The sequence below is a fragment of the Carettochelys insculpta genome, chromosome 5 (assembly GCF_033958435.1).
Source record: "Carettochelys insculpta isolate YL-2023 chromosome 5, ASM3395843v1, whole genome shotgun sequence".
Lineage (NCBI taxonomy): Eukaryota > Metazoa > Chordata > Testudines > Carettochelyidae > Carettochelys > Carettochelys insculpta.
This window is the reverse complement of record NC_134141.1, coordinates 36,119,523-36,144,639: the sequence shown is the minus strand read 5'-3', so window position 1 is coordinate 36,144,639 and position 25,117 is coordinate 36,119,523. Positions and strand designations below refer to the sequence as shown.

The window sequence follows — 25,117 nt, the reverse complement described above, 5'->3', positions numbered from 1 at the left end:
GGGCAGAATCACCAAGAGCTCCAAAGCGGATGCGTCCATTACCAGAGACAGTTGGTTGGGGGGGCATTAAAAGGAACACCAAGCAGCAAACTTTGAGAACATAGTCACCAGTGGAGGACATTGGAGACATGTCGAGCCACCATGATGACCATGTTCATGCAGTCCCAGTTGGGGCAATATATTATTGCTAACCACGTGAGGAGGGGGTGAAAGTGCAGCCTGGCAAATGGGACTCCCACATATGTGCATGTCGCTATATTGCCCTGCAGTTAGAAGCACATCCTGGTTGAGGTGCCCAGAAATTCGGACAGGGAGCATAGAAGCTGAGAAACAGCCTGGAAAGAAAGGTTACTCACCGTAGTAACGGTGGTTCTTCGAGATGTGTCCCCGTGGGTGCTCCACATTAGGTGTCGGGCTCGCCCGGCGCCGCAGATCGGATCTTCCAAGCAGTTTCTGCCGGACCGCGCATGCGCCGGTGCGCGCCGCTCCCCCGCGCGCTCCCGGCCATGTGCGCGATCCGGTCCCCGCCAGTTCCTTGACCAACCGCCTCGGATGCTCCTGCAAAACACTAAACAGAGATCCGGAGCGGGGAGGATGGGCGGGTAGTGGAGCACCCACGGGGACACATCTCGAAGAACCACCGTTACTACGGTGAGTAACCTTTCTTTCTTCTTCGAGTGTCCCCGTGGGTGCTCCACATTAGGTGACTACCCAGCAGTAACCCAAGATAGGAGGTGGGTAATCGGATTATGTGCAGCTTGTCCCCGAGAGGACCGCTGCCAAGAGACGGGTATCCTCTTGGAATACCCTGTGAAGGGCGTAATGTTTGGCGAAGGTGTCACAGGATGACCAGGTCGCCACTCTGCAAATGTCTTTTAGCGCAACGCCCTTGAAAAAAGACTGTTGATGCTGCCACCGCCCTAGTGGAATGAGCCCTGGGCGTGGCCAGTAAAGGAGTCTTTTTGAGTTTGTAGCACATTTTTATGCAAGATACGATGTGCTTAGAGATTCTCTGCGAAGAGAGACATTCTCCTTTTGATTTGGGAGCGATAGAGACTAGGAGCCTATCCGTTCTCCGGAAGGACTTGGTCCTGTCCATATAGAAAGCTAGCGCCTGCTCACGTCCAGGAGGTGTAGGCGCACCTCTTTGTTAGAGTTATGAGGCTTTGGATAAACAAGGGTAAACAATAGGTTCGTTAGTATGAAACTCAGAAAGAAACTTTAGGAACAAAGGCTGGATGCAGCCGTATGGTTACCGCCTCCTTGGAAAAACAGCGCAGGGCGGCGTTGCCATAACTGCCTCAAGCTCGCTCACCCTGCGAGCTGACGTGATTGCGAGAAGAAAGGTCGTCTTCATCATAAGGAGGCGGAGGGAAACCGTGGCCAAAGGCTCAAACGGTGGTCCCCTTTTCGCATTAAGCACCAGGTCCGAGTTCCACAGAGGTGGAAGCGGTTTCTGAGGGGGGTATAGGCTTACCAGCCCTTTGAAGAACCTGGTAACCATGGGATGGGCGAACACCGTGTGCCCTTCCTCTTCGTGTCTGAACACCAAAATGGCGGCCAGGTGGACCTGAAACGAGGATAGCGAGAGTCCTCCTCTCGAGGTCCAGTAAATACTCTAATATCACAGCCATAGGCACCGAAAGGGGGCTAGCTGTTTGGTAGAACACCATGCCGTAAAGCGAGTCCATTTCTGCTTGAAGGTCTTCCTGGTGGAAGTCCTCCTGCTACTTTCTAGGACTTGCTGCACTTCCTCCGTACATGTGCTCTCTAGGGAGCTGAGCCATGGATTAACCACGTTTGTAGTCGCAGGCTTTGGGGGTGCGGATGCACTATGGACCCCTGGGCTTGCGTGAGCAGATCCCGCGCCACCGGAGGGGACCTCAGTGGCCGGTCCGACATGCGCAGGAATAGGGGGAACCATTGCTGTCGATCCCACGTTGGGACTATCGGGATCATTCAGGTTCCTTCCCTCCTGGCTTTCTGCAACACTTTGTGGATGAGCACTGTGGGAGGGAAAGCGTAAAGCAGGGGGCCCCTCCATGAGATCGCGAAGGCATCCCTCAGGGACCCCCGTCCCAGTCCTGCCCTGGAGCAGAATTGTGGGCACTTCTTGTTGTGCTGAGTAGCAAACAGGGTCTATCTGGGGAAAAACCCCATGCGTGGAAAAATCGGTTGCAGCAGATCGGGACGGATCTGCCACTCGTGCGTGAGTGCGAAACGCCTGCTCAGCTGGTCTGCCTTCACATTGCGAGCGCCTGGTAAGTACGAGGCTTTCAAGGTTACATTGTTGGCGATGCAGCAGTTCCACAACCGGACTGCTTCTACACATAAGGCACGGGACCGAGCTCCTCCTTGCCGATTTATATAAAACATGGTGGAGGTATCGTCTGTACCGATCCCGACTACCTTGCCTTTCAGTTGGTCTCGAAAGTGTCTGCAGGCGTTGAACACTGCTTTGAGCTCCAGTATATTTGTGTGCAGTGACTGCTCCATAGAGGACCACAGCCCTTGCGTCACCTCTTCGCCCATGTGTGCTCCCCACCCTATGAGGGGGGCATCTGTAGTAAGAAAAACCAATACGTGTGGTTGGTGGAAGGGTACCCTTGTTAGCAGGTTCTCTGGGTTTACCCACCATTGCAGGGATTTGCGCACCTCCGTTGTGGGCGACGCCATCCTGTGAACAGTGTGTGCTGCCGGTTTGTATACGCTCGCCAGCCAATGCTGCATGCTGCGCATGTGTAACCTGGCGTTCTGTTGTACGAAACGTTGCTGCTGCCATGTGGCCCAGCGGCTGTAAGCACGTCAGAACCGGCACCATAGGGCTGAAGGTGAAGCCTTGCGCGAGGGAGCCGATGGCCCGAAAGCGAGTCTCTGGTAGATACGCCCTTGCTGTAATAGAATTTATGCGTGCCCCTACGAACTCTATGTCCTGTGTGGGGTCTGTCTTTGATTTTGTCAGATTGATAAGCAGGCCGAGCGAAGAGAACGTGCCTGCTGTGACACATATTATGCGTAGTACCTCCTCCTTTGAGGCCCCTTTGAGTAGGCAGTCATTCAGATACTGGAATATAAATACCCCCTGTCTGTGCAGGTAGGCTGACACCACTGCCAAGGTCTTGGTGAAGACTCTGGGGGCTGAGGAGAGCCCAAACGGTAGGACCTTGTAAGTCGAGGGCTGCGAACCAATCTCCATCGTCTAGTGCCGTAAGGATGGAGGCGTTTGTGATCATCCGAAAACGTTGCTTGCGCAGGTACCGGTGAGGCCTCGAAAATCTAAGATGGACCTCCCCGTGAGGAAGTACCTCGAGTAGAACCCTCTCCCTTGCAGTTGCTCCGGCACTCTTTCCACTGCCCCTACGAGCATGAGATGGTCTACCTCCTGCTTGAGCCTCGCTACATGGGAGGTCTCCTGGAGGTGGGGCCCCGGGTGGAGGTCATGGCGGTGGGAGCAACTGGGAGGGGATGGCGTACCCCGTGGCTATGATCTCCAGCACCCATGTGTCTGTGGTGATCCTTTGCCACTGGTTATAAAATGGTCGGATGATGGCCTTGAGCACTGGTTTCGTGCCCTCTGGAAGCGAGTCCATGAGGGAGGTCAACCTAATGTGGTTGTTGAAATTATGGTTCGCTAGATGCGCTGCGTAATTTGCCATTGGCAACAGTAGCGTGGAGGAGGAGTAGACCTTTCTGCCCAACAGCTCTAGCTTTTTGGCATGTTTGTTTATTCCCCCACGTTGCGACGACTCCGCCACCAAAGAATTTGGTTGTGGGTGGCTGAACAGGAACTCCATGCCCTTCGTGGGCACGAAGTATTTTTTTTTTTTTTTTTTTTTTTTTTCGCTCTTTTGTGGACAGGCGGAATAGTCGCAGGAGTCTGCCATATCATAGTGGCAGGCTCCAAGATTGCGTCATCAGCGGTATTGCTATTTTGGAGGAGGCCGGAGGTCTCAGATTTTTGAGGAGCTTATGGTGTTGCTCTTGCACCTTTGCTGTCTGGAAGCCTTGCGTGAAGGCCACCCTCGTAAAACAGCTCTTGGAACTGTTTGAGATCGTCCGGAGGATGGACGCCCCCCGGGGCCGTAGCCTCATCCGGGGAGGAAAGCGAGGAACCGCTGGGGTACGTCTTTCTGGACCCTTCCGGTTCCTGCTGATGATGGTACACCCTCTCACTAGAGGTGTGCGAGGAAAAATCTCGGGGTTCCATAACCAGTCCCCCCTGAGATGCTTAAGTCTCTGTCCCCGGTCACAATTGCCCTTGGGGGTACGAGATCGTTCGTAGGGATCTTTCCCTAGTAGATTGCCGATGGTGTCTATGCCCTGCGTGGTAGGGGCGACCACGGCAGTATAAGCACTGGTCTTGGGAAGGTGACCTAGACCACTCCCTTGGTGCATACCCTTTGCGTCTGGGGGAGGGAGACCGTCGAGACCCTGGAGAGAGCGATGGAGGTGGTCCCAGCCAGGGTGAGGCTGGTTGCAGAAATGGAGAAGGGGGCTCTGGGTAGGCCAAGGAGGGGGGGGACCCCTGCCTTCTAGTTGGAGTCTGCAACATAGCGGAGGGCTGTGAGAAAGCAACTACACAGCCCTGTGCGGAGAGGGGCTGCAATGCCTCCTCTTGTGTGCAGTCTTCCCCCTCCCTTGAGGAGGTAACTCCGCCCCTGACATACAGGGGATCCCGGCCCCGTCCGCACCAAGCTCGGCACACTCGAAGTCGGTGCCGCACGTGCGGTGTCCTTCGGTGCCGGCAGGCTGCGTGCCTGCGCGCTCTGCACCGCCGGTTTTCCAGGGGTCGGTGGTACCGGCGCTTGTTTAGCCGCCGCCCTGCCTGCGGTGCGGGGCGGCTGGCTGATTATCGAAGGGTGAGCCGCTTGCACGTGGCTCTGCGTGCCGCCGCCGATCAGCTGTTGCTGCGGCTGGGGGCTGCTCGCTCCTCCCGTCCCGCTCGCTGTTGCTGCCGGCAGGGATCGGGCTGGGGAGCATACAGGGCATTCCGGCGTCCGCACCGAGCTCGGCACGCTCAAGGGCGGTGCCGCACGTGCGGTGTCCTCCAGTGCCGGCAGGCTACGTGCCTGCGCGCTCTGCACCGCCGGTTCCCCAGGGGTCGGTGCCGCTGCCTGCGGTGCCGCTGGTACCAGCGCTTGTTTAGCCGCCGCCCTGCCTGCGGGGCGGGGCGGCTGGCTGATTATTGGAGGCTGAGCTGCTTCCACGTGGCTCTCCGTGCCGCCGCTGATCAGCTGTTGCTGCGGCTGGGGGCTGCTCGCTCCTCCCGTCCCGCTCGCTGTTGCTGCCGGCAGGGATCGGGCTGGGGAGCATACAGGGGATTCCGGCCCCGTCTGCACCGAGCTCGGCACGCTCGAGGGCGATGCCGCATGTGCGGTGTCCTCCGGTGCCGGCAGGCTGCGTGCCTGCGCGCTCTGCACCGCCGGTTCCCCGGGGGTCGGTGCCGCTGCCTGCGGTGCCGCCAGTACCGGCGTTTGCTTAGCCGCCGCCCTGCCTGCGGTGCGGGGCGGCTGGCTGAGTATTGGAGGCTGAGCCGCTTCCACGTGGCTCTCCGTGCCGCCGCTGATCAGCTGTTGCTGCGGCTGGGGGCTGCTCGCTCCTCCCGTCCCGCTCGCTGTTGCTGCCGGCAGGGATCGGGCTGGAGATACTTTCCTCCGTTTCTGCGCTGATGGGGTGAGGGAGGCAGCTTTCCTTTTAAGGGCCCCGGAGGGTCCCTCCTGCTGTGGCCGCTCCGGCACTTCTGGCTGGAGGGCCTTGTCAAGAAGCAGCATTTTTTTTTTTTTTTTTTTTTTTTTTTTTAAAGCCTGAAGAGGACATTGTTGATGAGTCTTTGTGTTTTTAAGTGGGTACTTAGCACCTTCTTTGTGCCGTTTTCCCCGTCCGATGGCCTGCCTTAGCAGGAGGGCTGATAGCCCTAGCTCCTGGCCTCCGGCGCTTGTTACTGGGACTGGCTGAGCTGTCCCTCTCCTAGCTTGTTCGTTGTTGTTTTTTTTTTTTTTTTTTTACAAAATAACAACCGGCAAGCTTATAGTAGCCTAAGTGCCTGAAAAAACTTTAAGAAAAAACAGATAAAGCCATTGAATACACTACTTGGCCTTAGCCTAGTTGGATTCCGTCTGCAGCCGACGGCGGTTAAGAGGAACTGGCGGGGACCGGATCGCGCACATGGCCGGGAGCGCGCGGGGGAGCGGCGCGCACCGGCGCATGCGCGGTCCGGCAGAAACTGCTTGGAAGATCCGATCTGCGGCGCCGGGCGAGCCCGACACCTAATGTGGAGCACCCACGGGGACACTCGAAGAAGAAACAAGGTTCAGGAAGAGATGCCCTCACCTTGACAGTGTTAAGAATTGTCCAGATAGTCCCACCTCAGTGCATAGACTTTAATGAGGGCTTTGCCGGAATAAGCAATAGTCCCAGCATGCCCAGAGTTCCCCTGGTGAAAGCCATCTGTGCCTGCTCCTGGTGGAGTGAATGGCCCCATAGGAGACAGTTATCCAGGAACTGTCAGACCTGAATGCTGTTGCAGTGGAGGAAGGCCATCACAACTGCCACGCATTTTTTGAATACTCTGCAGGCTGTGGAGAGCCCAAAGGGAAGGGCCATATACTGAAGGGGCAGGTGGCCCACAGTAAACCACAGTATTGCTGATAGGAAGGCTAGATCATGATATGGAATTATGAGCCCTTTAAGTTAAGAGTGGCAAACCAGTCTCCCAGATCCAGTGAGGGAATAATGGTACTTATGGAGACCATACAGAACCTGTGGGAAACAACAAACTTGTTGAGTTCCTGAGGTCCAGGATAGTGCCCCTCCCTGCCCGTACCTTTGAGACTGGGAAATAATGGGACTAGAACCCTCGGCCCTTGTACTGAGGACAAACCTCTTCCACTGCCCATAGGGCCAGGAGCAATGGTACCTCCTGGAGGAAGAGCTGCTTGTGAGAGGGGTCCCTGAATAGGGATGAGCATAGGGCCAGGAGAGAATGAAAAGGTACGGCATAGCCCAATATGACCATGTTGAGGACCCATCAGTCTGATGTAATGACCAAACAGGCTGGACGGAATGGGCAGAACCTGTTGTGGCACAGAAGAGAATAATCTGGTGGCATTCGTACTCCAGTCTCAGGCACACCATCAAAATGAGTGCTTGGCTCCAGAGGAGGGCTTGGACGGGCTGTGGTTGGCCCCAGACTGTGGACTGGAAGACTTACAGCAGAAGTGGTAGGGCTTGTGGCGGTAGAAGTCCAAGTGCCCATGAGGTTGGAAAGGCCTTGATTGGAGCTGCAGCTTACATGGCTCTTGCTGTATAGCTGGCGTGTGCATGCCCAAGGTCTTCATGGTGTTCCTGGAATCTTGAACCTATAGAGGCAGGAGTTGGTTTGTTCAGCAAACAGCCCTGCTCCACCAAAAGGGAGGTCCTGAAAAGTTTGCTGAACCTCTGGCAGGAGACCAGATGGATGTAACCAAGCCACTTGACCATACCCCCACACGGAAAAGTTGGGGCTGGTAGCCACCCGCCAAAGGAGTTCCTGGAGCACCCAGAAGACCATGACTGCAGGACCTGAAAGGAGGACAAAGATGCCAACAATGGTGCCACCTGCACTGAAACCCCTGCCTGATCAGGCAGCAGGGTGTGGGAAGCTTGCTCCAGAGCAGTGGAAGGGGGAGGGTCCAGAGGAAGATAGCTATTAATAGCCTCAGGGGCCAGAGGGAGCAGCCAGGAGTGGAGGCAGAAGAAGAGCGATGGTTCCCTGTGCCTGGTGGTATGCACAAAGCATCCAGAATTGCCACCCACACCCTGAGTGCCTAACACAAACCAGAAAACAATGGCTATGCTAAAGAACTATTTACACAAGAAAGAGCTAGAGAAATGTGGTGCAGCAACAAGTACTCGGCTTGCCTGAGCAGTAAGAAGGAACTGAGGGACAGTCAGGTTGGCAGGGTTATATACAGGGCTCCACACTGCTGCCACTCTGGGGGCTTCACAGCCAATCCGACAGGCAGCAGCTGGAGTAAAACTTTCTGACAGTCATGCATGTGGCACGTAGACACCTAATTGGATAGATATGACCAAGCACTCAGAGAAGAATAATTTTCTTGCTGCACAACCAAATTTAAAATTTTAGCTTCCTATGAATAAGTGATCTGAAAATGAGTATTTTCTGAGCAACATGAACAGCATATGTAATACAGAGATACATATCTCACAGAACTGGAAGGGACCTTGGGATGACATCAACACCAGTCCCTTGCCCTCTTGGCAGGAGCATAATCCCTGGCAGATTTTTTTCTTAATCTATTTGCCCCAGGCCCCTAAATGCCCTCCTCAAGGACTAAGCGCACAATGCTGGGTTGAGCAGGCCAGTGCTCAAACCACTGAGCTATCCCTCCCCGCAAGGGAATATATGGAGTATTCCCCCAGTACGAAATAACGAGGCAGAGCTGGCCACTCAAGATTCTGTAACACAGAATACTAGCTACCTGGTAGTCTTCTGGAAGGAACATCTTTGAGATACCAGCATGCCACACCATTTTATTACCAACTGAACTGTAAGCTGGGGAGGCGAGATTCTGTGTGTTCTCATGTGACGTAACAGATTTTCACCCTATATGCTCTATAAAACCTCAAAAGCTAAATCTTTGAAAACAAAGTTGCTAAACTGCCTAATCCACATCAGTTTACATTAATACCATAAATGAATATTCAATTACTACAGTAAACTCTTTCATATGTGGCAGCCCTGGGACTGGGAGGCTGCCTGATATTCAGATATTCTGGATAATAAAGAGGTATACCTAGTAATGCATAACACTAAAGAAAAACAAGATTAGATATTAAGAAACAAACACAAATGTATGCAGAGCACTTTATTTACCAATAGTAGTTCTGTACGCTGTAAACTTATAAAACAATGAGAAGTCCTGCGTCACCTTATACATTAACACATTTTTTGAAGCATAAGCTTTCATGGGCAAAGACCCACTTTGTCAGATGCATGTGACAAAGCGGGTCTTTACCCACGAAAGCTTATGCTCCAAAAAATCGTAGTCTATAAAGTGCCACAGGACTTCTTGTTTTTGCAAATACGGACTAACATGGCTGCCCCTCTGATACTTGTAAACGTACACCGTATTTGCTGTATTAATTTGTAATGCTGATTATCTGAGACTTCTGGATAGTAGAATGCCAGATATAAAAGAGTTTATTGTAGAATGTTTTTAGTATCTATTTTATTAAAAATAATTATTTTAAATTGAAGCATAATTATAAATAAATAGCAAATGCTCTAGGAAGAGGCAATCTAATACTTTATAAAATAAAGTATATCTCGACTATAAAATGAAGTTTTAGTACTTTGTAAAAAATAACTTTGTATTCAAAAATTCAAAGGTATTTTGCTTTATTTACAAACTCTTATAAGAGTCTTGTTACTTATATTTTCAAAGAAAAGAAAAAAGGATATTGTAACAAAGAGCATGAAATACTTAATATTTATTTTAAGAAACCCACAAAGAATTTGGTCATTAAATAATTTCATTATATTAAAAATCCTTTATTCTGTTTTAATAAGGTAAAACTTTCTATTATCAGCAGTTATTTTAGCAAGTTGGCAGATAGTACAAACACCTTAAAACAAATGTACAGAATTATAAGTAGAGTGGATTGTCATTAAAAAGTAATCTTGAATCCTAAGCAAAAATGTTTGGCTTTACTAGCATCATTTTGACATAGCACCACAAGACAGTAAAATTAACCTACCTGGTGATTTCTTCCAGACCTTATGTTTTTGCTTTCAACGACATCTGGGATGCAAAGGCTATGCTCGAGTAGGTTCATATTTGCCGTTTTCAATTTCTCCTGCAAAACCTTTATTTCATATTTCTGTGATGTTATAAGATGTTCTAGGTCAGTTAAAGAAGGTTGTTGAAATTCCTAGAAAATACCAGCACAAGTATGTTTAACATTAAAAATCATAGTGCCATATGAAGAAAATACAGGTTGAACCTCTCTAATCCAGAATTCTCTCATCCAGCAACATCTGTAATCTGGAATGATTTTTGTTAACCAGATGACCACTTATCATGGGTGTGGCCAAGTTTCCTGTAGCCCCGTAAACCTTGTTGACAGCTACCAGTCCTGGCTCTCAGTGTTCTGTGTTGTTACTTACCTTTAATTTATCTCTAAATGTCTTTTAAGAGCCCGGTACACAGAGGAAGTGGTGGTAATGTTTTATATAATATTGACCTCCCTTTATCTGGCAAATTCTCTTGTCTGACACTGGTCGTGTCCCAAGAGAGCCTACACAAACAAGATCATCATCTACATCACAAGTATCTGTGCAAGCTGTAAAAACCTCCCTCACTGGGAATCAAAGAGAGTTACTCATCTTGCGCAGTCACGTAGCCCTTTAAAGGCGAATGAAATAATTCATTAGGTGATGAGCGCTCGTGGGACAGACCCACTTCTTCAGATCTATAGCCCCACCATAACAGACTCAATATATAAAGCACAGAGGTCCAAAAGTTGTTATCAAGGTTGACAAATCACAGAAATTGTTATCAATGTTGGGAAATCTGATAGAAGAGCAAAAAAAGTGGGTGAGGGGTGGGGAAATTAAACGTTAGGTCAAACATCAAAATATGTGAAAGAGTCCTTATAATGAGTCGGGTAATTGCTGTCCCTGTTGAAACCAAGTGTTAATGTGTCGAATTTGGAGAAGAAAACAGGTAAGAATAAAGGTTTGTTACAGTGAAAATGAGCAGGTACTTTAGAGAGGAGTTTGGGGTGTGGGTAAAGTACAACCTTATCTTTGTGTAACACAATATCTGGGAGATGGTCAGTCATAAAAGCTCCCATTTCTTTCACTGTACCTGCAGACAGGATAGCTATGAGGAAACCCATCTTCACAGACAGGTGAAGGATTGAGTGTAATAGATACTGTAAGCCATTTGGAATACCAGACAAGAAAGGGCAGATCTGCTGTGTTTCATATCAGTTGGGGAAAGGGTGTCACTTCTGTATATGTCTTGTAGATTGTCTATGGGAAATGAAAAGTATCTGCCGTTTTGGACCTGAGCAGTTTTCTTTTACTGCTATCAGCCAACGATTAGCTATGCTCTGAGACGCAAGTTGTACACACTGGGCACTTGAGTAGTCAGACCTTTGTTGAGGTAGGAGACTGAAGTGAATTGCCACGTAGGAGCTATTGTCATCTATAGCAGGTAAGGATACCATATTTGCCTTGGCCAATTTGATACTATTACTATCACCTTGGCCTTGTCTTGGCTTATCCTGAGAAAGGCTCATTGGTAACCGGGGGGAACACATACATCAGGGGAGCCTTCCAAGCACAGCATTTTCTTGCCACAATGAAAAACTTCAGCAGCTACACACACTGCAGTAGCAAGCATGGACGCATCCTGCAGTCACTGCACTGTGTGGCAACACACGTAGTGCCTGTATTCAACGCACCATGGTAAGTATAGGCACAGACTCAGTTATAACTATTTTAATGCACAACTATATTTTATTATTATTATTATCCACAAAATAATTATTTTTCAAAATAAAAGAAAAAATCTAAGACATTTATACTGAACTTCAACCAATAAGATTACAGTACGCCAGTAAACTTTAAGTCACTTGTATGATATAATTGGCTAGTTATTGTATGTCTGCTGTCAAATTTCCCTAGTCATCAATGAGATGTGCACAAGTGTTATGAAATGAAAATAAATTTAAGAACTACAAAATGTGTGAAATATTGTCTACGCTGACAGTTAGTGGCAAAACTCTCACGGATTTCCGTGATCCCAGGGCTTCACTCAATTTTTTTTGTATGTTTATCTTTTTTTACCTCTAATGTACAAGTTGTACAAGAATGAACATGCAGGGATATTCATGGCAAATAGTTTTACTAAATGCATATTTTCTTGTTATCCTCTTTGCGTATGCACATACATGTGCAAACATGCATACAGATTAAACATGCATATTTTTCTTGGGTTTCATTTTATCAGAACTTTCTGAAGGATCTGTGTTTTCTATCCTTAGTTATAGAGTAGGTTACCATTACCTGTGTTGAATTTACTGTATGTGTCATAGATATGAAGTCTCCAGAACCTATTGTACATTTTAGTTATTGCTCTTTTTGTGGCTTCAGGAACTCTGAGAACTCTCACCTTATTCTGAAGATATGTATTTTCTAGACTGAAATTCTCTCTAAGGAATGTAGGGTCCTTAATAAGATGATGTGTTACCTTGCAGTATTTTAAACTTTTGTTTGCCACCTGATACATACTTTTCTGTGTTTTCCAGTCTGGTAACAATTCTTAACTTCATTTCAAAAGGACTTCAGAATTTCATGAGTTTTTATATTTTAAATTAGACATTTTCCAAGCTATGCAAATTTAATCAAAGCAATGTCAAATTTCAGGGGTCTTCAGATTTGGGGATATGACTCAGGTCCATGTCCATTTCATGTTGCATTTTTTATGTACTAAATTTCCTTGGTTAGGAGAAAAAATGGTGAAAAACAAATGCTGAAGTGAAGCAGTTTGATTTTTTGCTAGCGGGGCCTTTCTTCTGAACAGAAAATAACCTACTAAAGAATCATAGCCCTGGACATGTGGATCTTGAAAGAATACAGAGAGTGAACTCCTGGCAGACACAGAATAAGGAGTGGTCACTGCCCTTTTTCACAGCGGTTGCAATCTAGTTCAGATGTTCAGCTTTTCATCTGAACTCTTGTTTGGCTAGTACTGAAATACAAATGAAACATAACAATGGAAATGTTAAAATTAAGCATACGGCAATTGGAGATTATTCATGTCCGGCTGTCATTAAAAAAGCACGTGACCTTAAGTAGGAGCGGTGCTACTGTTCAGGATTTAGGAAAGTAATCAAAGCCTAAATCCTGCACTCACATAATTCATTCCAGAACGTATAGTAAAGAGATCTGCAGAGACTGAAAAAGACAGAATCCTTGTGATATGCCAAGGAGCAACAGCAGAACTCCTCTACAACAGCTAATTAGTGCTGTAGTGCTTGTCTTTCCCACTAGCTGGAATTCTACATCTCCACAATTGCAGAAGCTCAATACATTTTCAGTTCCTTCAAGTCTGTCACCTAACACTAAGTAGCACTCAACATCCCTGTTTGGTTATACTCCTGCACAGGCTAGACACACAGAGATTGAATACACAATAAAGATAGACTCCTAGAACTGCCAAGGTTCAAGCACCTCACCTTGGGCATCTGACTTATAGCACTTCATATCCCTGCTGGAATTTAATGTACCCAGCAGTGCTTCAGGGATTCTCTTGTAGTTACTTCATCAGTCATAAGGAACAAAAATGTTGGAAGAATACCATCCACCCACTTCTCCTCTTGCTGGATGGATCCAAGCAAGCAAGGAGTAACTGGGCTGAAGAAGGGACAGCTATCGACCTGCATTCCAGTTGTAAGTGAGGTTAGGTGTTAAAGACTGGCAGGGACTGGGAATAAGACAATGACAAAAGAAAGGTAGTGAGTGAGAGCAGGATGTGTGTCGGTGTGCAGGAGCTGGAACACAATGGTCACACAATATGGCGATGAGGGCTGAAAGATGGTTGCAGATAAGAAAAAGGCTGAGGAGGTAGTGGCAAAAGTGGGGATACTGATCCAGGATTTGTAACCCCAGCTCCAAATCCCCATCTCTACCTTACCCAGATACTTTCTCACTAACTTCAACCTGCCCTAAGCTACCCTCTCTTTTGGTTCCCTCCTTTTTTCAACCTTTACGCTTTACTACCGTGGTTCCCCAAGCTGCTCCTCACCCATTTCTGAGAGCTTTAGCAACACAGGGTGATACCTGCTCATCATAACTGCAGGGAGCATGTGTGGGAGAAGACTCTGAGAAAGAAATAGTGATTTGCTCTGAGCAGCAATAAATGTTGCATATGACACTGCTCCACAATCCCCACATTCAGAAAACCTGCACATTACTTTTGTGGTCAGTCACCAATGAGGAGATCTTTTCTTTACTAAAGTTCAATTAACATCATTTGTTGTTGTACTGCAATATGAACTGAATTCATTTGTTATACTCACATACTAACGTGCAGAATGGATAATTGTAGTTCATTGCAAAAAGCTGTTTCAGTTTTAAAGAAATAAAGTGAAGAAACTTCTTATTTATACAAGCCAGATTTTATCTCATTTCTTACATGTGTGTCAAATTCAGACATTCTCTGTCAATACAGCTGAATACAACCACAGAAGAACTAAGAGACATTTTGGAGCTGGCCCCATGCAGGTGAACAAAGTGGGACCAGCAGAATACAAGGAATCCTCCTGTTTCATCTTGCCCACACAAGGGCCATCTACATCCTGGCTTGGAACTGAAGCCACTGCTTCTCCTACTAGTTTTATCAGTGGTACAAGCACACCCAAACAGGTCTTCAGGGGAAGAGCTACAGTCCTGCCCATTCCCCCCATTGTTCACCAACCTGAGGAGCTAAAGGGAGAGGGAGCATATTTTGAGCCTCTTTAGAGAGTGTCTGAGCTACCTGGGTCGTGACCTACCAGGAGGATACTGTAAATAATAGAATGAATAAGCAGTCAGTCAGAAAATGGCATAACCTCCAACCATTAGGCAATCCAATGCACAATTATTTATTTACCAAATTTATAAACTGTGTTACCACTATAGCTTGGGCCTGAATTTACAAGAATTAAAAAATAGATATTAATAAAAATTAAGAGAACAGACAAAACAGTTAAATCTAAACAAAATGAATGGGTTTTGAATCATGTCCTGAACTGTGATATCATTATAATTAAACACAAAATGCACAAGGTGAAAGACAATTTTTTTAACCTAATCGCAGCTATAAGCTTCCCTCACAAATCTAAGTGGTTCAAGCAAGATTGGGATATTAGCCACTCTTGTGAAACCTCATATACTATGCCCATTTTAATAGCTGCAGGGTTGGAATATTTTTACAGAAAAGAAAATACATATGTACAAAAATAAAAACATTTTAAATTATTTAATAAACTTAGAAGTAATTATCAACATTGAAAAAATACAGGTTAAATATTATAGGTCTTGGCACTTTCATATAGTTACTGTTTCGTGGGTTTTAGTTTTAGATATACCTTTCACTAGTTACCAGAAAGCTTTCATTATTTCAAATAAGTTTGTTGAATGCATACGGTATTCTCCAAAAGACTAAGACCACAGAGTGTTTTGGCATTTCAGAATTCAAGCAGATCAGTTTAAAGAACAAACACATTCTCCTTAAGAAGTAAAAATAATATACTATTTATTCTTAGTTTGACAAATTCGCTACTGAAAAGTGAAACACAAAGCTATGTCTGACAGTAACACACAACTTTCAAATAGACACTCTCTGGTATGTTGAATTTTTACACTTTTGACACAAGTAAAAAATCAAAACCTGTGCACTAATGATATAAACCAGGGACTATGCTTGTTATGCATTATCATCTCTATACATTAGAATCTCAATCATACTCAAACAAATTCACTAAAGTGTGGTTTTCAATCTGCTAACTATGCATTCCATAATAGCCTGTAATTATTAAAAACTGACAAGAAAGCTACGCCACCTGTGTTTATGTGAAGCCAGGTAATGAAAAAAACAACAACGCTGTCATCACCTCTCAATTCCTGATTGCATTATCAAAACTGTAGCCGAGTTTGGCATCTGGGTGTGACCTTGTTAACTGCTAGGGTAATTAAATTTATTCTTTTGGGAAAAGGGATGATAAATTATTAGCAAGAAGATTTTGTTCACATTTTATTAAATTGGCCTGTCAAAGGGTCGGCCAAATTATCAGGGGCCTCATTTATTGGAGGCCAGCCATATTGCCACATCTGTTACAATTATTTATAATTTCAGGAGTTGAAAACCAACTGAGTTAGGCATCCGCCATGTAAAGTAATTTACAAATTATCTGATGAGGGAGTGTTTTAGCTTCTCCCTCATTTCTAGCCAGCAGAAAGCCGCACTGTAATTACAGAACACGATTAGGTTCTTTGGGGAACTTATCTTGCACTCATAGCCATAGTAAGATGCAGCAAGAACATATGGAGGAGCTTGTGCTTCTACTCCCTGAAGCTCGTGACCCGCCTGCCGCTGAGCCCTTGAGTTGAATTTGAATGAGAGTGCCATGGCTAATGTTCTACACATGCACCATTTATGCCACAAAACAAATCGGATCACTGTTAATTATGAAGCAGCTATAATCAGGCCTTCACATCTGTGTAATGTGAAGCGCAGTAGGCTGTATTCCAATAATGTATGACTACCTTTGGGTCGCAAATAGCGAGCCATATTGCCTCAGTAGTAGTTACTGAATTCAGTGTAACTCCTTTGATAAAAGCCTATCACAAGGATATTTTTATGCTTTTTTTATTTTTTCAGTACAAGCCTTTCTTTATCAGCTATTGACCAGAACAGTTAAAGCATATGGCACAAGTTCATTAATGAACAGTAGCACACAACACTCTAATTTAATGAAACCACTAGAGCCATAAAAATCACATTTAGTTAATTCCCCCTTTCCCACTTTTTTTTTCTTTTCTGCATCTATCCTAAACGTTGGAGTCCAGCATAATGCCGTGGGTGATAATGTTCTAAAATATAATTATATTTTACTACATATTTTCAAAGGTTGTGTGTTTTCTATCATGCGGTGGGAGGAAGAGAGAGATGGCCAAAAAGTTTCTTTTGCATAATTCACATTTAATTCATTATCAATTAATAGAGTATGTATCATTAGTATTTTAGAAATTACTGTCTGGCAGCTGCCTTCCTCCACAAAATACAAATACCTCTTTATTCAGTGAAAAATCTTTCTGTGAAAAGGCAGCTAAACAAGCTGCACCCAGATGGCAAACCAGCTACAGTTTAATTAATCCACTAAAAGCCATTCAGTTTTCAGTAAGGGTAATGTAATTTTGAATAATTGTAGGGAAAAAAATCACTAAAACGATCTTAAGTTTTATTATAGCAGCATGAATAGTGCCACTACAGAGCAGTTAAAGTTGAGTTGCTGTTTCCATTATAAACCCCACATTTTCAGTGTTCAGTATCTCGGCCATTTCACATTGCTTTAGGTTGAAAATAGATATAAAGCGTGTCAGCATATTAACTTAATAAAAACTAATTCATTTCAAATCAAACTATTTTTCAGAAAAAAGTTTTACAAAAAGTACACTTCAAATTTGGTTTTATATTTTACTTGGTTTTATTGGCAAGCTCTATACCCACCCCCACCCCCCCAAAATAAGCAATCATTGTTTTGAAAAGTTATGCAGTTCATTCTAAACATAGACTATATTTATTTTCGTTGTTCCAAAAATAAAAAATTATGAAAGAGTTCTGACTATGTACTAACTATGCCTCAGCATCCTTGGTAGAGTCTATTGTGTACAGAGTCATTGTAAAAAGCCCAATTGTCATACACTGAAAGAGAGGTGTTATGACTGTGATCTATGCTACGTGAAATGCTAGAGCCTCACGATACCAAATAAAAGTGATGATTATAGATGCTTTGATACAAAAGATAATACTTTGGGGACACTTCTGAAGTCAAGTGTATGGGCTAAACTGCAGTCTATCCTTATAACCCTAGAACTGTCCAATTTAAGCATTGGCTTTAATAAATATGAAGAAAATAAGTCTTGTTGAGAAACACTATTCTATTCTAGCTTTCTGCTTCCTTAAGCAAGACACTGAGTGCATCTGAAATTTAAAATGCAAAAAATATCTGGAAACTCAAAATTTAATGCTGATTCTCTCTGAAAGAAGCACAAGTATGATCTTGTATGTTGTACCTTTAAGGAAAAATTATCTGCAAAGCATTTTAGTAAGGGTATGTACCAAAATCTGTAACAATGATGTTAAGTAGTAAAAGTACTGCATTGTTCTAATTAAAATTATTTACAGAGATAATGTCTGTCTTTAATTTTTAAGAATATTGCAAGTACCAAAATATAGGAAATACTATTTCTACATCATATTTCCATATTACTGAATTAACTTTTTTGCAAGACCAATTACAAGCCATATAATCTTGTAATACAGAACTAATGTAATAATCTCCATCAAATTGATACTTAGCAGCAGGTTGCGGGGAGACCAACATTTGAAAAATGCTCCATTTGGTCATTACAAATTGTAATTTTTACCCAATAATTCATGTAAACTAATTTAATCAATTTTTATGTCTATTTTTCTTTCTTCAATTTTCTAACTCAAAACACAAAATCTTAAATGGAGAGTAATTAATAGTCCTTTGGTTGCCAGAATCAATATTCTGTTGTATTGCAGTGTTTTAAATGATCACTGTAATTTCAGGACAACATGTTGTTCATTATATAGAAGGCATTATGCTACAATAACTATTGACCATTTAAGAAAATTCCATTTTGAGATTTCCATTTTATTGCATTATCATTAATTATTTTTATATGCTTTAGTAAACTAATTAATGTTGTCCTTAATACCTTGCAAAACACCATGTTCAGATTCAGCTACAATTACTAGTTAAGATTAACAGGAAAGTATTACTTACAACAAAAACACATTTTAATGACAAAATGTTTAAAAATTAGGAAATTTGCCTATTCATATAATTTGTGATAAGTATGAACTGGGAAACTTAAAATGACTCTTCAATTCTGCCTTCCTCCAATACTGTAATATTAAAATATACTGGATGAAACTCTGGCTGAACTCACTGAATGGGTGTTTTGCCACTGACTTTAATCAGTCTTCCAAAATTTGAAATTAAATTAACACATACGAGGATCTAACCAACAAAATCTCTGAAATCAACGATCTTACATCAGTGTAAAGCTGGAGTAACACCTGAGAGTAAGTTTCAAAAGATTTCAGATCACAGTAGATGCATACTGTTCTTAAATCTACTTTATCTCTCTAGTTCACATCATGCATAACTTTCCTAGCTAATACATTTATTTAATTTTAGTTATATATTGGTATTCCTTGTAATAAGTAGTATTTAATTGACTTTGATTACTGTACTTGTATTTCCTATTCTGACCACTAAAAAACCACATAGCTGGCATTTAAGAGCATGTTATAAAAGTTTCAATATAATTATATATTAACCAGAATGCACACTTGTCAAATCTTACAGTTATAAATAAAATATTCCAATGCTTGTTAATTATGGTGTTTTGGTGGAAGTATCAGCTTTTTATACTATTTTTAATGTCTTAAGTCTCATACGTGTAAAGTAGGAAACAAGGCAGATGATTACTCTGGTTCAGGAAATATATTCTAATAGATACCATTCACACAAGTAAATGTTATGTTTTAACAAAGACAATACATTCCACTGTTAAAAACTTGCATTGTAATAATGAAACAGATACAATGATTACAAGAGAGTGAATAATAACCAGACTCACAGGGTGTATACTTTTAAGAATATTTGTAATGCTTTTGTCTTGTTTCATTCTGCTATTTAATAAATAGAAAAGTAGAACTGTTTAAGAGATGGAATCAGAGTAAAAAAGGAACACCAGGATCATCGAGGAGGCTGTGGCCACACTAGCCGCTCATTGCGAAAACTATTTCAAAAGGAGGGGCAATTTTAAAATGAGCAGGAGAGCGACTACACAGAAATTGCTCATTTCAAAATCAATTTCGAAATTAAAAGGCATTCATTTCGAAATCGTTACTCCACTCCTGTGTTGGGAATAACGTCTCCTTTCAATGTTAATGTCAAAATGAAATGTGTATAGCCACTCCCTGGCTACCATTTTGAAATGAAAAGTCCTCCACAGAGCAGGCACCTCCCACCAGCAGCCAGAGCTCTATGGCTGTCAGCTACAGGTGTCTTAAAGCTGCAGGGACACAGGAACCCTGTGCAAGAAGCTAAGAGTGTGCCGGCAGACGTAGGAGCACAAGGTGACCAGACGACACTCCCTAGCACCCCTAGAAAGCGACACCCCTCTGTGGCCAGACAGATGGCTAGCAGCCAAGACCCCCAGGATCCCCGTGGAGCCAAGGAGTCCGGCCAGCAGGGTTCCCAGGGCTCTGGGCAGCCCCCCAAAAGGTGGGGAGCCCTCTGGCTGGAAGCCGAAGTCTGGGACCTGCTGGTTGTCTTGGGGGACAAGGACATGCTGCCTCAGGACGGAGGGGAGGAAGAGAAATGCAGATGCCTTCGCCCCTCTCACCAGCAACCTTGCCACAAGGGGCCCTGCTCCAGACCTGGTCCACTCCAAAGTGAAGGAGCTGAAGCAGGGATATGCCCGGGCAAGGGACTCAGCCCAGCAGTTAGGGGCAGCACCAGCCACCTGCCCCTACTTCAGGGAGCTCCACAAGCTGCTGGGACCCAGGGAGGCTGCACCACCCAAGGAAACTGTGGACACGGGAGAGCCGCAGGGGCATGGTGAGGAGTCCCAGCCAGGACCCTCAATGGCCCCTCCACAGCAGGCCTTGAAGTACCTGCTGGCACCGGGGACAGCGACAGTGGGAGCGAGGGACCGCAGTGCATAGCCGAACCCTCCGAGGGCCCTAGCCGGGTTACCTGCACCCGGGCCTCCCCTGAACCACCTGAGGAAGCCCCAGGTAGGACCGGGTGTGGAGTCCCCTGGTCATGTGGGGGCCGGGGGCAGTCCCCGACACAGCTGGCACAGGCCTGGGCACATGACCACAGGCCAGGGACCCGGAGATGGCTGTCTTTGCGGCCACAGGAGGGGCACATGGGTTGACCTGAGGGCCAGAAGCCTGGGAGGGCTGGGGCAGCCACACTCTAACGGCCCCATGTTGATGGACCCCACAGAAGACAAGCTACCACAGAGCCCCTCAGCACAAGCATGGTGGGATGGTGGGATGGTGGTGGGGACAAGGCCACTGGCCCACGGTACCTGGGCTCATGACTGACAGGGCATCATCCTCTTGCCTTATGTCTTAACAGCCTCAACCTCTGCCAGCCACCCCAGCTCCCCGGACGTGCTGGGGAGTCCCGCAGCAGCAGAGGAGGGCAAGGGGTGACTCCTTCCCCAGACTGGGTGCCGTGGTGGGAGGAGTCATCGCCGCAGCTGGGCAGATGATCTGGCAGCAGCCCACATGGCTGCATGGCGGGAGCAGACCCGCTTGCTGCGGGAATGGCTCTCCATGGAGCCGGCAGCCTGGGACTGGGTATCTTGATGCCCTGACCCAGACTGTCACCAACCACCTGGCTCAGCTGCTCGCCCCATAGATGGCCTTTCCTGCAGCACTACCCACTGCCCCAGCTCCCCCTCCCTCCCCGGCCCCCCCCTTCTCCAGCCTCTTCCCCGCCACCCTCCCCTTCCTTCCCCCCGCAACCCTTGCAGCTCTGCTCCCAGCCAACATCACCCTGGCTGAGCTGCAGGAGCTGGCACACTGGCGATGGCCAGGCAAGCCCTGACCATCTGTGGCTCCCCCCACTTCCTCCCCACGAGTCCGAGCCCCTAGATACCCCAGTCCAGCCCTATCACTCCGTTCCACCTGCCCCATCCTGGCCCCGCCATGGCCCCAGACCCGGGGCGGTGGCGGCTCCAGGAGCCATTGTGGTTCCCAACCAGCCACTCTGATGGAGGATTGAGGCCCCCTGCCTACCTATGTAAATAGTTCACCCCCGCCAATGTAAACAGTCACATGTTCTTTGTTTTCAAAAAATAGCAGTTCAATATATTTAACGGAGATATGTGTCCTGCCTCGGGTGGGGATGGCAAGGTGGGTGCTGGTGGGGCAGGGGTGAGAACGGCGGGGGGGTTGCATAGAGTGAGCCGGGCCAGGTCATGGGGCACCCCAGGCAAAGGCCTGCCGCATACGCACCCTGTCCCAGTGCACCTGACGACACAGGACTGCACCTGGCTGCTCATAGTGCGGCACGGCCTTGGCTGCCCAGTGTGCCACAAAGAGCTCCTGACTGCTGTCCACAAGTTTATGGAGTGCACAGCAGGCACCCACAACTGCGGGCAGGCTGAGCAGGCCTACCTCCAGGTGCATCAGGAGGCACCTGAAACACGCCTTCAGGTGGTCGAATGCCCACTCCATGGTGTTCCTGGCCTGGTTGAGGCGGGCACTGAAGAGGTCCCGGCTCTCATTGGTGTGCCCCGTGTAGTGGTGCATTACCCAGGCCTGGAGTGGGTAGGCAGCATCAGCGATGATGCCCGGGGGCATGGTGATGTCCCCCACCAGCAGCTCCCATGGGGGGGATGTAGGTGCCCTCTGCGATCCTGCAGCCGAGCCATGAGTTCCGCAGGACCAGGCATCGTGGGCCCTGCCCAGCCAGCCCATACAGATGTCCGTGAAATGTCCTCAGGCATCCATGAGGACCTGGAGGACAATGGAATAGTAGCCCTTTTGGTTGATATACCATCCCCGGCTGCATGGTGGGGTCCAGAAGGCGATGTGGGTGCTGTTCAATGCACCAATGCAGCTGCGGAATCCCAGCTGTTGGAAGCCGGCCATGGCAATGTCCGCATCTCCAAGGTGGATAAGGCGGCGCAGGAGGATCCTGTTGATGGTGGCGACAACCTCTAGGGGTAGAGAGCACAGGCACCCATGAGTGTGTGGTAGCATATGGGGGACCCCCTCCCCAGGGCTCCACTCCCTGGGACCTCCCCTCCCCAGGACCCCGCTGTGGGTGTGTGGCCCCAGGTGCCTTACCTCAAGGAGGAGGACCCCGACGGTGGCCTTCCCCACTCTGAATTGGTGGCTGACCGAGCAGTTGCTGTCTGGGGTGGCCAGCTTCCACAGGGCGATGGCTACTCGTTTCTCCAGGGGGAGCACGGCCGCATGCAGGTATCCTGGTGGTGAAGTGCTGGTGCCAGCCAATGGCACAGCTCCATGAACTTGGCCCGAGTTATCCAGAAGTCGCGGAGCCACTGGTCGTTGTCCCACTCTCTGAGGACGATGTTGTCCCACCATTCCCCACTGGTGGGGTACTGCCAGAGGCAATGGCGGGACTGGAACTGGGGATGCTCCAGATGCACCATGGGGGTAGCCTGCAGGAGGCTGGCTATGTGTCGGGCAGCACCTTGCCTCATATGGAACGCTGTCAGGATGGCTATCAGACTCGCTATGATGTCCAAGGTGTCCCCATCAGTGAAGTGTTGTGGGTCCCTTGCAGGCAGTGGTATAGTGGCTAACCAAGGCTCTGCTGAGTGCTGTGCTGGAGATCACATGCTGCAAGCAGCCAGCGTCCTCAGCACGTGCACAGGGGATGTGTTTGGGAGGGGCCCTTTAAGGGGGTGGCTGGCCCATGCTCCAGGAAATGCTTGTCAGCCATTCGACCCTGCCCTCACTGTTTCCTGCCCCGTTATTTCGAAATGAAGCTGTGCCTGTGTGGCCACTCCATTTCGAAATGACAAGGCTTCTTTTTGATGCTGCGGATCACAACATCGGTCCATGTTTTGTGTGCAGTCACTTCCATGGCATTCATTTTGAAACGGCTTATTTCAAAGAGATAGATAGGGATAACCACTTTCGATGTCACTTCCTAGTGTGGCCACAGCTGGAGTGTGCAATAATTTTTGCTGGAGGATGCACTCTCCTATTACATTAATGGAGGGGTGCAAGTCTGGGACAGAAGCTGTTTACAGGCGGGAGTGCTTGATTGTGGGGCAAGAAGGAGTCTGGGAGGGAGTTTGGGTTAAGGAGGGGATTGTGACCTGGGGCAGAGCATTGGAGTGCAGGATAGGGTGCAGGGTCTGGAAGGAAGTTTGAGTGCAGGAGAGGATTCTCACCTGCGGGAGGAATGTAGAAGGCCGTGTAAGGTCTGGGAGTTAGCTGTAACCAGGGTAGGGGTTCAGTGGTAACATGGGGCAGGAAGTTAGGATGTGGGAAGACGAGGAGTGCCAGATGCAGTTCTGAACAGGAGGCACTTACCGTAGGTGGCCTCTGGCCAAAAGCTCATTAGGCACCTAGGACTGGTTCCCTGCCTGCTGTGCCCCCAACACACTAGTCAAAGCAGTCACCCCTTGGAGGGTAGTCTCCACGTGCCGAATGCACCCAGAAGAATTGCCCAGGTAGGAAACTGGCCAATGGGAGCCGCGAGGACTGTCCTTCGTGGGGGTGCACATGAACACTGCACAGAGATGCACAGGCTGGCCCCACTAGCCAGAAGCTTAGAGTGGCATGCGGGGCATGGCAGGCAGGGAGCCTGCCTCAAAGTCCCACTGTGCCACAGAATATTCCCACAAAAATTTTTGGGAAGAAGGGCCCTCCGGAAGAAGGGCTTCCTTCCAGAAGGCCGCCCCCGGCCCCCCGGACCGCACTTCTACACGGCATTTTGGAGTCCGGAAGAACAGCCTTCCGGACTCCAAATCACGTGACATTATGCTAATGAGGCACGGGAAATTTGCGTCTGCACCTCATTAGCATATTTCACTCTCTGTATTAGCATGCCACTTCCGAAGGAAGTGGCCTGTGTAGAAATGGCCAATATGTATAAGGCCTAAGAAGCAACAGGTTGTTTTCTATTTCTTATTTTTTAATTTTACAGCTGAGAATGTGGAAATTCTTGCTAATAATAGAACACTGCTTCTTCTCTAAGTCTAAACTAATTCCACAGTGTAGTTCGTGTCAGTGTCACCATCTGGAAACCCTTCTTGGTAGGGGAAGTCACAGAAAAATGTTCAGTGCCCCATTGAGAAAGATTATCAGTGTTTTCCTCAGATATGACAAGTGACCACCAATTATTAAAAAAAATACTAATCTGATTTTACCAATACTCAACACTAGAAGTCTTGCAATTACCACTCAGTATCAAACATCTACATTTTTAGATAAGGTAAACTGACAGTATGATAACAGGAAAATCTAGATAAGCATTTTTATCCCACTCAATACAAAATGCCTCACTGATAAAAACATCAAAAATACTGGTTCTTCTATATTTGAAAAAAAACAATTTGTATTTTTGCTTTGAACTTTTGGCTAAGACTGAAGAATATTTGATTTGGTGAAATTGAGCAAAGACAGAGTCATGAAAATCAATGTTTTGAGAAAATTTTACAAGTAGACCTTCTCTTAAGACCCATTGACTCAATTTGGTCAGTCATTACCCTTTTGGAAAACCTTGGTGTGTCCAAATCCCG

The 25,117-nt window shown here is 46.8% G+C and overlaps 1 protein-coding gene across 1 annotated transcript in view; it reads right to left on the bottom strand.

The window, feature by feature from the left end:
* CNTLN (centlein) overlaps positions 1-25,117 on the bottom strand; it is a 319,293-nt gene that overhangs the window by 166,918 nt on the left and 127,258 nt on the right. Inside the window, exon 9 of the mRNA XM_074994934.1 lies at positions 9,760-9,933. Within this exon, the coding sequence (XP_074851035.1) occupies positions 9,760-9,933 (174 nt within the window). The remainder of the gene's footprint in view (positions 1-9,759; positions 9,934-25,117) is intronic.